This window comes from Pteropus alecto, unplaced genomic scaffold (assembly GCF_000325575.1).
Source record: "Pteropus alecto unplaced genomic scaffold, ASM32557v1 scaffold287, whole genome shotgun sequence".
Lineage (NCBI taxonomy): Eukaryota > Metazoa > Chordata > Mammalia > Chiroptera > Pteropodidae > Pteropus > Pteropus alecto.
Window position 1 is genome coordinate 2373451 of NW_006439718.1, and position 13159 is coordinate 2386609.

Consider the following 13159-nt stretch of genomic DNA (forward strand, 5'->3'; position numbering starts at 1 on the left):
CAGACTGATTCCCTTTTATAATTTACATTTCCATTTTTATGTTTTTATCTCTTTGTTGAAGTTCTCATTGAATTTATCTACACTTCCCAAAAGTTCATGGAGCATCTTTATAATTAGTGTTTTGAACTCTGCATCCGTTAGATTACTTAACTCCATTATATCTGGATGTCTGTTCCGTTCTCTCGTATATGGTTTCTGCTTCTTTGTCTTCCCATTTTGGCTGTCTTTCCATGTCTGTTTCTGTGTATTAAGCAAAGCTCCCAAATCTCCTGTTCTCATTAGTGTGGATTTGTGAAGTAGGTGTCCAGTGGCACAGTCCTGAGAGGGGTTCAGCTGCAGGCCAAATTTAGCCCAAGCCTCAGTCCCTCTGGGACCACCTGTTAAGATTCAGCAAGCAATCCACAGATGTTGTGCTTATTGTTGCCTCAAAAGGCCACACCAGAAACCGAGGCCAGCTGTCTCCAGTGTGTGTGGCTAGGTGATGCTCAGCAAGGAGTACCTGACTCGCCGAAGATACACCTGGATGTGGCTTGGGTGGGGCCTCAAGTTGGGGGAGGTGGGATTTCAGGAAATCCTGTGGACGGAGCGACTTCTGTTATTCAGTTTGATGTCATGGCTATGGCAGCATTGTGTCTGGTGCACTGGTAGTGGGGAGGGCTCAACAAAGAACAGTGGGTACTGTGGCCACTTCTGTACAGAGTGAGTCTCAGCTTATCTCGCCTCAGCCCTCACTCAGACAATGTCTCCTTATAAGTCCCTGGTGCCCCTTGCGCGCAGCCTAATCGGCACTGGTGCTCAGAGTGAGCAGGTCCGTCACTGCGAAAATCCGCTAATGGACGCGGTCCCTTTAAGAGCTTCTACCGCTGCTGCTGCCGCTGCAGCCTCTGTCTCAGCCGCTCGACCAGGCAGCCCTGTGTCTTCTCCCCTTCCTACCTTCTACTGTTGCAGGGTGATTTCTTGGACGTCTCCCCGGTTGTATGGCTTGTTCATCTAGATCCCAGGCGAGTTTTCCTTGTTGCTGCTCCTTGTTTCCCTCACAACTTTGATTTGGTCGCCAGAGGGATGAACAGAGCCTCTATCTACACCTTTTTTTTCCTCCCAGGATTATAGTTTTAAACATTAGTTCTGTTTCACTGTTTAGATTTTCTTTTTCAAGGACTTTTAATAACATGAATAATATTCCTTCTTAGCCTTTCATTTTTAGTACATTCTCTTGGACCCATTTTTTACTTTTCCTCATGTCATTTTCATTTTCTTCATTGCTTTCCTGCCTTATCCTTTACTAAATATGTATTTGAGTCTATTATGTATTGATAGCTTGTAATTTATTCCTCATTTTTGAGGTAATTTTGTCTTTTTCCTTCATTCCTTTTCTGAGTTTAGTCAGCTTTCTTTTTAATTTGTTCCTGTTTTGTTGCTATGTGGGGGGTGGTCTTGGACATTTTCTTTTCTTAATTTTTGAATTTCTGGTTCAAAACATTTTTTTCTTATCTTCAAATCTTGAGCAAGTTTGCAGTTTGGCATTACAGTTTTCTTCTGCTTCATCATTATTTTTCTGAGTAAAATTTTACCTTGGTTGACAGGTGTGGAATTTTGTTTTCTGGTTTTTACTATTAACTCTATATGGATTTGTTAATTTTTCTCTTGATGATTTTTGTGGTATAGGGGTGGTTTACAGATTCTGTTTTATGGTGCGCTCTCAGTCAGTATATCATTGTTCAGATATTTTACCTGTTTTATATTTGTTTTGTGGTGTGGGGGGAGCTGTGAGTCCCCAATTTTGTGATTCTCTTTTTTCTTGCAGGACTCTTAAGTTTTCACCCCTTGCTCTTTTTCCCCTTGACTACTGAATTGCTAAAAAGTACTCTTCCTCTTGGTTTTTGCCTCCCACAGAAGCTCCTTCAAATTGTTTGGCTTTAAAGTCCCTTCCTTTTAGTCAGTGCTCTAATCGACTTGAGTGCTTTTTGTAGAATTTTTAGACTTAGAATGGCCTTTTTCTTTGTGATGGTTTTATATCGAGTTTATATACCAGCATTAGCTTCCCTCTCTGTCTTCAAAATTTTTCTCAGTTAGCTCTACAGGGATGAGAGTATGAGGCTTCCTGTACTGGGAATAGGTGATTGCCCCTTTTTATTCTGAGTTATTTTGAATTTTTATTCTCCGGCTTCAAGTTAGGAGGGCCTGCCTGATTTCTGTGTATCATTTCCCTTCTTCTTGTTATGTATGGTTTTGGGAGGAAATATTAGGAGATGGGAGCTGTCTTTAATTATCTGTCAGTCGTATTGATTCTGGTTTATTTCTAAATGCAGATATGAACATGTTCTAAAACATACATATATCTGTGGGAAAATTCTTTAAAAGACAAAAGAAACATGCGTGAGTCATTTATTAGGATTAGGTGAGGTCATGAGGGTTGGGATTGATGAGATTAGTGTTCTTTTTAAGAAGAGATGCCAGAAAGCTCCCCTTCTCTCTCCATTTGTAAAGAACAAGTCATGTAAGTACACAGGAAATGTTAGCTGCCTATAAACCAACAGAAGAGGCCTTAGAATAAAACCTGCTTTTCTGGAACCTTGATCCTGGACATCCCAGTCTCTAGAACTGAAGAATCTATTCTTAATATTTTGGGTATATTTCCTTTTAAAACTTATATTTGTGTGTTTAATGACTGGATGGTACTTTAATATATATTTCTGTCATCATTTATTTACTTAGTCTTCAATTAAGAGATATTTTCACCTATCCAGTTTTTCACTACGATAAACGAAACTGTGATAACTGATAAATGAGTGTGAGTGTATACACAAGCTTATAATAATAAACACTAGCACATATAGCACTATTACTCTTCTAGTCAACTTGTTTTATAGCTAGAGTAATTAGAGAAGGCAGTATGTGAGATATTTAAAAAAGGTTTTCATCAATATCAGTGTCCATTAAATGTTCTGTTGTTTGGATGATGCTCACTCTCCAGGTAATATAGTCCAAATATTCTTTGGGCATCCAAATGTATAGTTTGCCAGAAAAAAAAAAGATTAACTGTGGGATCTGCCTTAATGTTCTTTTAGCATCACAGAAATGTAAGGAAACTGTCCTGTAGACTATAATTTTCAGCATTGAAATTTGTTCATAATATACTTTTCCCCCCTAAGATTGAAGTATTCTGCAATTCATGTTTGGGCACTACAAAAATACATGTTAATATACAATAATGAACTATAATCAAATACAAACACTGAAATGGAAGGAATTTTCTAATATATTAATATTTTTATTGGGAATTACATTTTCTACCTGTTCTCAAGGTTATTAACCTTTCCATTCACAAGAAATATAAAATATAAAAGATGTCATCCATATCACTAAATAAACTCACATATAAACAATCATTATTTCATGTGGACATGTTACTCTGTATTTTAGAATACAGACCCCTAAGGACAGTAAACTAAATGTTCCATTTTTTAAAATATAATTGATATATTAGTTTCAGGTGTACAATATGATTATTTGATATTCTCATGTATTACAAAGTGATCTCCATAATAAGTCTAGTTAATATCTCTCAGCATACAGTTATGTTGTTTTTTTCTTGTGACAAAAACTTTTAAGAACTCTTTTAGCAATTTTCAGATATACAACATAGGGTTATTAATTACAGTTTCCATGTTGTACATTATATCTCCATGACTTATTTATTTTATAGCTGGAAGTTTGTACATTTTTAACCCCCTTTATCCATTTCGCCTATCCTCACTCATATGTTCTTTTAACACTGAATATAACTGAATGAAGATTGTACTTTACAGCATTTAAAACTATCTTCTAGGCCTTAAATCTTAAACTCTTCAGGGCTGATTCATAATACTTTGTCTTTTAAAGGGCTCCCTAATATCATACTACTTTGTTTCAAGGCCAGAGAGTTACTGAAACATGTTTTTTCTAAAAGCAGATTAGACTATATCAACTTTTAGCTACGTCTTTTACCTATGATTTGAAGTGTGTTTATTATTATTAGTCTTTTAATTAAATAGCTGTGTATCATCTTTACACTCTTTACAAGATTCTGTTGAATTTTAACCATTTTTATAACCTTTCCCAAAGGTATTCCCGTCTGTCAGCAGCACTTAATTTGGAATAACATGGAACTTGAAGATGATTATTGCTTGAATGATTACAAGTGAGTGTAATTACATATTAGCTGTTTTATAGATGCTCAGTAATACTACCAGTGTTTTTCTTCTGAATCTTTGGATCATGTCTCTTTTCTTGTAAAAGTTCTGATCCCTAGATTTCAGTATAAACCCCAAAATTTATATGTTGGTTCATTACCCCGTACTACTTGATCGTTGTCCTCTTATTCTTTGTTTTACCTTTTTATTATTCATGCCAAACTATTTGTCTCCTGCCATTTCAGATCTTCCTCTTCTGATCTTGCCTTCTTTGCCCCTTGCTTCAAATACTGACCCATTCCCATCTGGCTACATCATTTTCACAAGTATTGGAGATAAGAGAGTATTGCTCTTCATCAAGTCTTTCATTTTTCATTAAGTCCTCCTTCCGTTACTGACACTGAGTGCGCCACTGATGGCAGATATATTTTCTGTTTTTCTTTCTCCCTTCTCATATAATTCTTCACTCTTAAGAGAAGAACAGAGGTGATGTGGAATAGCTGGAAGAGTGCTTGGAGACATTGTAGATTTGCTGTTTTCCTCTTTTCTATTTTGTTTAATATATCTGCTATTTTCTTTTCATCTTAGGGCCTCTTTTTCCTTACATGTGAAATGAAGAGGCTAAACCACATAATCATCGAGGTCCTTTCCAGTACTTTTATTCTGAGATTTCCTGTCATGTTTAAGGCTTATGAGAACTCTTCACTTTTTTTTTATTTGTACAAGTAAATAAGTTAACCTTTTATATTTATGTATATTGATATATCTCTTTTTAAATGTTAGAGGATAGGCACTAAGCCTAATTAGGCAGCACATAATTATGTATATATTTAACACTGAATGCATTTTGATAATTGTAATTTATGTTTGTGTTAATTATCTACAGCATTTCAGAAGGTTGTACCTTGAAGCTGGTATTGGCTATGCGTGGCGGACCTATAAATACTAGAAGAGGTAGGCATATGTTAAAATTATGTATGTTAAAGCAATTTGACAATAATAATCTTCAAGTCAGTTGGTATTTTTATATATTTTGTAGTCAGGTTCTCTTTCGGCTATTAGGTCTTAGAAGAACCACATTTGTTTCTCTAGGTATTATTCTTTAAAGCCTAAATGCACAGAAGAAGGAACACATATTCCAGAAAAATCTCATGATTCCTGATTAAATCCACAGAGATTTAAAAATAAATCTCACCAGTATAGAGGAGAGAAATGGGATGGCATAGTATAAATATGTAGTAATTATTATGTTTAGGTATGTTTCCATCTTGTTGCTTTTTTATTCCACTGAGTCTTCAACTCCTAAGGTAATGATTGTTACATAAAATTTCAAAGATGCCTGTTAGCCTAGTTTACGATGCATTTGGGTTTCATGGATATTATCATGGCCTTGTTGAATCCTTTTTCAGAATGTGGGCAACCTCTGGGAGTCCATTCATTCAACAAATACATTTTGAGCGTCTACTAGATGTTCAGTGCAGTGTTCCATGGAAGAAAAACATCCCTACTCCATAACAGTGCCTACAATAAACATGTAAAGGTCGATGTCATTTTAAGCAGTTGTAAGTGCTATGGAAGAAATAGGGTAGTGTGATGGAGCATGTGGAAGCGGGGCAGTAGGAAGACGATTGTGGAAGGGTCCTCAGAGAAGATGATGTGAGCAGAGACTTGATTAACAAGAAAGTTCTAAACCTACAAAGAACTGGGAGTGTTCACATTGATCCCTGATTCAAGTATGTCACATGAATCTCCACCAAATAGAGGCATCCCTTAGACTGCTCAGAGCAGTCCTGCTTTTGTGGGCCTCATTTTGGGCAAGGCCTTTATTTTTGTTTGCTCATTCTCTAACCAGAAAATTGAAGGTTAAGTGTTGATTCCACTGTGGGCTTATTTCTTCCATAAATCAAATTTTATCTCTATGCTTTATAATTTTGGTTAGAAAATAAGGTTATTACCATCTTTTTCCTAACTACTTCAAGAGGATTTTGTGACATATGTGGCTGTTGAACTGTTTTTGGATAGGTTAATAAAACGAAGATAGTAATATTAGAGTTGATAAATTAGCGGTTTTGCTGTCAGAAACTTTCTATTAATTGAACTTATGAAGTTGTCCTATGTGACCTAAGGTGATGTTTACGGTACTGATTCTGAGAGTAATGCAAGAACCCTAAAGCATTTACTGATACATTATGGTAAGATAGAATTATATAGTGTTTAATGACATATTAACTCCATTGTATTATATTTTTGAAAGTTGGTTATTTGTATATAGTGTTGTCTTTAAACCAGAAGGTTTAATCAGAACACCTACTTTTCTTACTAGGACTAAAATTATTATATGTTTATGAGGAGGAATGTAAGTGCTATGGATTCTGAGTTAAAAGTGTATGTATTTTTTACACTTTTTTAAAAAAATGAAAATGAAAGGCATCACTGCCCTCTGGTAGTTGAAGCTTTGTAATACGTTTTTTTCTCTTACATTTTCTGCGTCTTGTTTATAAATTGAAAAATCACTACCTAGAACTTGTCTGGTGTTTTGATATTTTAAATTCAGTTTTTAATAATTCTGCCTTTATTGTATCCACATTTTTTAAAATTAAAAGCTTGCTGTCATCTACCTTACATCATTGAAAACTTTGTGGAAAAAAAAAAAACTATACCCATCTAAAACTTCTCCATAGTATTTGAGAAACCATATTTTTTTAATTTAGTCTTTAGTTAGACCATATTTAGTCTTGCTTGAAAATTACAGTTTAGAAAGTACCTTTATCATCTGAGTTCCAATAATGTTTAGCTTTTAAAATTGTTTTTGAATTAATCATTATAAAAACAGCATAGAAAATATTTTACTTTGTAAAACTAAATTTTTTCCTAAAGTATATATATAATGGTTTATACCTGGTGAAATCTAAATGATTTTTGTTACGAAAAACTGTACACATACGTACACATATGTGCATACACACATATTCAGTCTCAGTGCCTCCATAAGTAAGGCACACTGCGTTGGTTTAAGCAAGGCTTTCATGTGGCTTTAGTAATGGACATAGTAACATAGTTTTTGATTTCTTATTAATGTAACATGGAAAGTTTGTTATTAACTTAAAAATGGCAAGAACTTGTTTTGAAAATGTCTTTTAATATTTATACATTTTGTGCCTATGAGTTAATTAAAACATCCAAATGTTTTTATAAGCTAAATCTTATTATATTTCTTAAGTTTTGCATTTTAGTAGTGGTGGTATTGAATTTAAGATATGGGAACATCTTTAATGGTTTTACCTTGTCATTTTCAGAGTTTAGTATTTCTTATTGCTGCAACTTTTTAAAAAGGTAGTACAGCACTATGATTCTTTTAATAAATAAGCTACTAGAATTAGAGTTATGCAGTTTGAGAAATTGTTGCCTCTTTAAAGAAAGAGCAGATGTTTTCTTCTGCTTGACATTAGAATGTCTTTAACGGTGAACTTTTTTTTACTCTCAGACCACTACCTAGACACCCAAGTCTGGGTCTCAAGGGCTATTAGAACATTCACCGTAGGAGCCAGCAATCTTTTTAAGCCCAGTCGTACCACAAGATCAGGTTGTAATGATGACTGCAATATCATTCAAACCTGAGGACAACTTTGGAATTCTAGAGCCTGCCAGGAGTAGGAGCTTTGCTCTGGTCCTTGTGCTCTGACTGCTTACCTGGATACATACTAGGATAGTTGGGGTCTGAATAGATGCTTTCAAGAAACAACATTCTGACCATTACACACATTGCAGTTTTAGTACCTAAGTGGTCCCCTTGTGTTCTGAATTATTGTGTACTTTTAATTACCTAACTGTATATCAAGAAACACGTCTAAGAAGAATCAGCTTCTGTATAAAACCATAAAGAAAAAGAGGGATTCACTTGCTTCTCATTTCTAACATATGTCTCCCAATTATGTGTGTGTTATATTATTTTAATCAAAAGAAGTGGAATTTATAGTGATTTTAATTATTGATTGTTGGAACCAATATTGGAAAACATAGGAAGCAGAAGTTATCAAGTAAAAACAATTATCAGTAAAAGACCAGAAACTTATTTGAAACTTATTTCTTTAATTTAAAACTTCTAAAGAATTATCTGGTAAACCCAAGATGGGTCTACTTAAAACATATATATATATATGATATATATATATATATACAGGGTTGTTGTTCAGATTCAGCACATTATGTCCTGTCACTGTACCAAGATGCGTAAAACTTGATATAAATTGAAAGCTTGTTTATTAATTTTTCCATTTATAGTTCCTATGGAAGATCCACTTAGGGAGATGGCTGAGTACATGGATTCCAGTCGAGATGAGGTCTGGGAGAAGACCTCCTACAACAAACAAGTTACATTTTTGGTATACCGAGAAGGAGATCAATTGAATTTCTTTCGTGTAGTAGATAGGGGAGATGGCACTTTAACACCATTATCTGAATCTTTAAGGTAAATAGGTTTTCATTTGCATGTCTCACTTAGAAAAAGAAAACATCCTATGATACATTCCATATACCTTTCTGTTTGCCTTGTATTGCCAAATAATCTTATTCACAACACTGACTAAATTTCATGCATTTTCTCCCACCCTTCCCCCCCAGCCCCAGGTATGTAATTCTGAAATTGTCCTTTGAATGATGAATACTTAGAGAGTAATTTCTGAAATTTCTTTATGGAATAGGATTTTTTCATACAAAAGTTTTATTTCTGTAACTTTATGAAACTCTAAGTTGCCTACTAGGTTATTAAGTCTTGTTATAATATATAATAGTGTGTTATACAACATTGCTATAATAGAAAGGATTAAACTTAAGTTGCTATCTTTTTAAATAATTTAACTCAGCTGCTTAAAAGTGGACAAATCTGGTCTTGTTTTCATACTCTATAAAAGGGATAGAAGTTGTTATATTACATATATTACTTATAAAGTCAGAAGAAAACAACCTAAAGGTACTCAGCTAGGCAACAATTAGGGAATTGGACAAGGAAACCTGTAAGTTTCTGTGCACTGTCTTACTATGATTCTTTTTGCCTTTCAATTAAGTTACTAAATATTTACTGAACTTTTGTAGCCAGTCTCTACACTAAGCATTGGTCTACAAAGATGATTATTCCTCTCTCATTGAGCATGCAATCTGCTATAAATAGTATCTGTAACATACTGTTGGCAGTTGTTATAAAAAGATATCAACATCTCTGGAAAACCAAATGAGAGGGCTTTTATTTTGCCTGAAAGGTGGGGAGTTAGGGACAACCTCTGAGAAGAAGCAACCATAAAAGGAGTAGGAGTTTGCCTAGCAGACAAAGGAAGGAAAGCTATTACAGGTAACTAAATTTAATCCCACAAAATAAAAAGCTAATGGCAGAACCATTCGTAGAAAAGATAACTTTAGCTGGGTGCTCTGCTCAGGGTCTTACAAGCTGCAGTCATAATGTTGGCAAAGGTATACTCTTATCTGGAGGCTTGGTTGGGGAAGAGAATGAACTTTCAGGCTCATTTACAGTGTTGGCATGATTCATTTCCTGGTGGTTATATGACTGAATGCCCTGGTGTTTTGCTGGCTATATTGTCTAGAAGCTGCCCACAGCTCTTTTTGTATTAACTCAGAGTCAACTGATTTAGGGCTCAAATTACATCTGCAAAAAATTCTTTTACTTTTGCTCTATTCTGTTGGCTAGAAGCAAATCATAGGTTATGCTCATACTTGGGTAGGAGAGCATATAGACTGTGAGTAACAGGGATTGGGACTCATAGAGATTCCTTTAGGGTTCTGCCCACCACAGAGTGATATTTGGAAGAAAGATTAGACTTATTCTTTGTGGCCACAGAGAGCAGACTGCGACAGATGGGTGTTGACTGTTGACTGTAATGTGTCTAGATCTGTGTTAGCACTACAAACTTGACATAAACACATGGGCTAGAAGTCAAGAAGAGGGAGCAGTGAGAGCAGCAGCCTTAATCCAGTGTCTCACACTTGGACCATGTAAAGAATTGCTTTATACCAGTCTCTCTATGCTAGTTCACTGTTGTTTTGGGTTTTCTTTCCTTAAGACTATCTTCTTTTTGCTCTCCTTTCCTAAAGGAGAGAATCTAAACTCCTTAGCTTAGCTCATAAGGCCCTTTATCACCTGTCAGCATTAATTTTTCAGGTCTCTCATTATGCCATGTTTTTGCACCTCTATTTCTCTTTGCTAGAAATATCATTTCCTCCTTTTACTCCAGTTTTTCCTCAGCCAACTTCTGTTGTGTTTAAGACCTAGCCCAAGTGTTGCTGTGGATTTCAGTTAAAATCGTATTAATGTTCTTCTCAAGGTAATTATTATTTTTTATAATTTTCTTTTTATTCACCTGCCAAAATTAGATGAGATAGAGTGGATGAGAAAGGGAAGCAGAAAACTTTCTGAATCATACCTTGGAGGACATTTATCTTTCCTGTTCTACAACAGAGGACAGCAAACTTTTTTGTAAAGGGCCAGAGACTAATTATTTTAGGATATTCAGGCTAAGAGGTAAAATGAAGTGTAGGTACTTATATAACAAGAGAAAAAATTTTCCATAAGATTTTTACTGACAGAATTCAAAATATAAGAATAATAATTGAGTACTTTTATGTGTGTGTGTGGTTTAGGTCTACTAATAAGAATATAATTCTTTCTGTGAGGGTGACGTTTTACTTAATTGGGTTAGAAAGCTAGTGTTGCTTATCCGATTATAAAATTAGTTGTAGACATTCATCTGTTAATATTGATCTGTAATGAGATTTTATGTATTTTATCTTTGAAAATTATTTTTCACACAGATAGGTAACTACCAAATATTGATGAGTTCATGAGCATATGATTTTAATTGAGCATATTCATCACTTGAAATGCATTTATAGAATTCTAGTACTGTCTTCTCTTGCTATTTACCTTTAGCATGTCATTACATTGTAGATTAAATACTTCCAATTGAAAATAGAACTCCTGAATTCCACATTTAAAGAGATTTTGAAATATTGAAATTTTCATTAACTTGCAATGAAGTATGAAAATGCTGCTGGTAGTATACTTTGAGTTCAGAAAACATGTCTGCTCTAAACTTGTGTGGTAATGGAGATCTCACTTAAGTTTTTAACTTTTGAAAGCATGACATTACATGTGATTCACCGTAATGCTAGTTCTCAAAATGACATTACTGCAGTATATGTTTCTCATATGCATACTGTTTAACTTTCTAATTTTAGGTTGAATTTATTAAGAAACATTCTCAAGTCCACAGAAAAAGCAAATCTCTAAAGACATTCATTGTTTGATACTAGCAGTTGAGGATGGTTCTTTTCATTCAGAAATATTCAGTGCCAGCCATGAGCTAAAAGAAAAATCACAAAACTACTACCATTGACACTACTGGTTCAGTAATAATACATGATAGATTCAAATATTTGTGGCAGAATACCTGCTGATGAGTAACCATAGATTTTAAACACCTTACATTTTTATTAGCTTTGTAAATTTGTTCAACTAAATTTTTTTTTTTTACTTTTATTCCATCAATTGTAGCAGATTTCACTTCAAGTTGTATTGAAGTAGTATTTTAGCAACTTCTTTGACAATTTTCTTCACTGCAGTTTAATGCAGACTCTTCAAAGGTATTAGTTATTCAGTCACTTCAAACTTGGTATTGGTGCCCTGAATAAACAAAAATATCTAGACAGTATCAGTAACTTACGTTGACTCATCAAAAGCCAAGGAAAACAACTATAAATGATTTGTCTTATTTTTTAATTGACTATTGATGTTTCTTCCAATGTTGTCAGCTCTTCAAGAAGTTGTTCTTGCTGAAGGAATAGTCTTTAAACAAGTTTAATTTCTTCAACTGCTGTGATCATACATGGTTTAATTAATGCACTATTGATAAACAGATTTCCTTGCTTGGCTAGTAAATAAACCTCTTGGAAACTTATTTTGGTTGTAATATCATTTTCATTTTTTATTTCTGGGAAGAAATTCTGCTATGATCTATTTCATTTTAAATTTTCTCATTTTTCTGACCATTGCTTTCCTACAAGTTGAGAATACTGTGATGAATCCTCAGTCTGATAATGTGCAAATATGTTGTTTTTCTTTAGCATAGCTACAGTGTCATTGCATAAGAAACACAATGCTTTGCCGTTTGATGGATTTAAAAAATGATTCGTGCTCTATTGTGCCTTAAAACTGCACCATTTGAAGTCCACTCTTCTCCTCTTGGCTTTGACATGTTGGATATATATACCGGTAATTTAAAAAAAGTCACTGTACAGTGATATACATGGCACTCAAAATGCTGTTGAATTATGACTGTGTCACTGATTTGTAGTGTGACAAGCCACAGTGCAAAGAAATGAAAGCCACATACAATTTCTGTGTGGCTACTTAACTCTGCCACTGTAGTGCAAAATCAGCCATATGCAGTATGTGATCAAATGAATGTGGCTATGTTCCAATGAAACTTTATTTATGGATGCGAATTTGAATTTCATATAATTTTCATGTTATGAAATATTATTTTGACTTTTTTCAACTATTTAAAAATATAAAAGCCATTCTTAGCTCGTGAGGTGCACGAAAATACATGGCGGACTGAATTTGGCCTGTTGCCTATAGTTTTCTAACTCCTGCTCTAAGAAGAAACAGAATTCAGTACTTATTTGGTTCATTTCAATACACAACCTATTATCAGTCACTTTTAGTCTCAGATCTTTTTAGTTAATCATGCCATCTTCCTGCTTTTTTAAGTGGAAAGAAGTAGAAGGAGGTATTTGCAAGTCCTAATTAAATGGTAACTTGTCTGTGAAAGTCACATGAGGGCTTGGCTTCATGATGAACAATATTCATGTTGAAATACATTTGCCCATCTCTTATTCTTTAATCACATTATTAGATTAAAAGATTTAGAAAAAGTTAAATATAAGCATTCAAGAAAATATTAAGAGAATTTTCATGC

At 34.3% G+C, this 13159-nt stretch overlaps 1 protein-coding gene across 6 annotated transcripts in view; it reads left to right on the forward strand.

The window, feature by feature from the left end:
• Positions 1 to 13159, forward strand: part of ZFAND4 (zinc finger AN1-type containing 4) — an 80513-nt gene that overhangs the window by 39386 nt on the left and 27968 nt on the right. For all 6 annotated transcript variants that reach the window (XM_025050332.1, XM_015593268.2, XM_015593266.2 and 3 more), the window contains 3 exons: positions 4105 to 4180; positions 5059 to 5126; positions 8454 to 8640. In XM_025050332.1, coding sequence (XP_024906100.1) covers positions 4143 to 4180; positions 5059 to 5126; positions 8454 to 8640 — 293 coding nt within the window. In that variant the 5' untranslated portion in view covers positions 4105 to 4142. The remainder of the gene's footprint in view (positions 1 to 4104; positions 4181 to 5058; positions 5127 to 8453; positions 8641 to 13159) is intronic.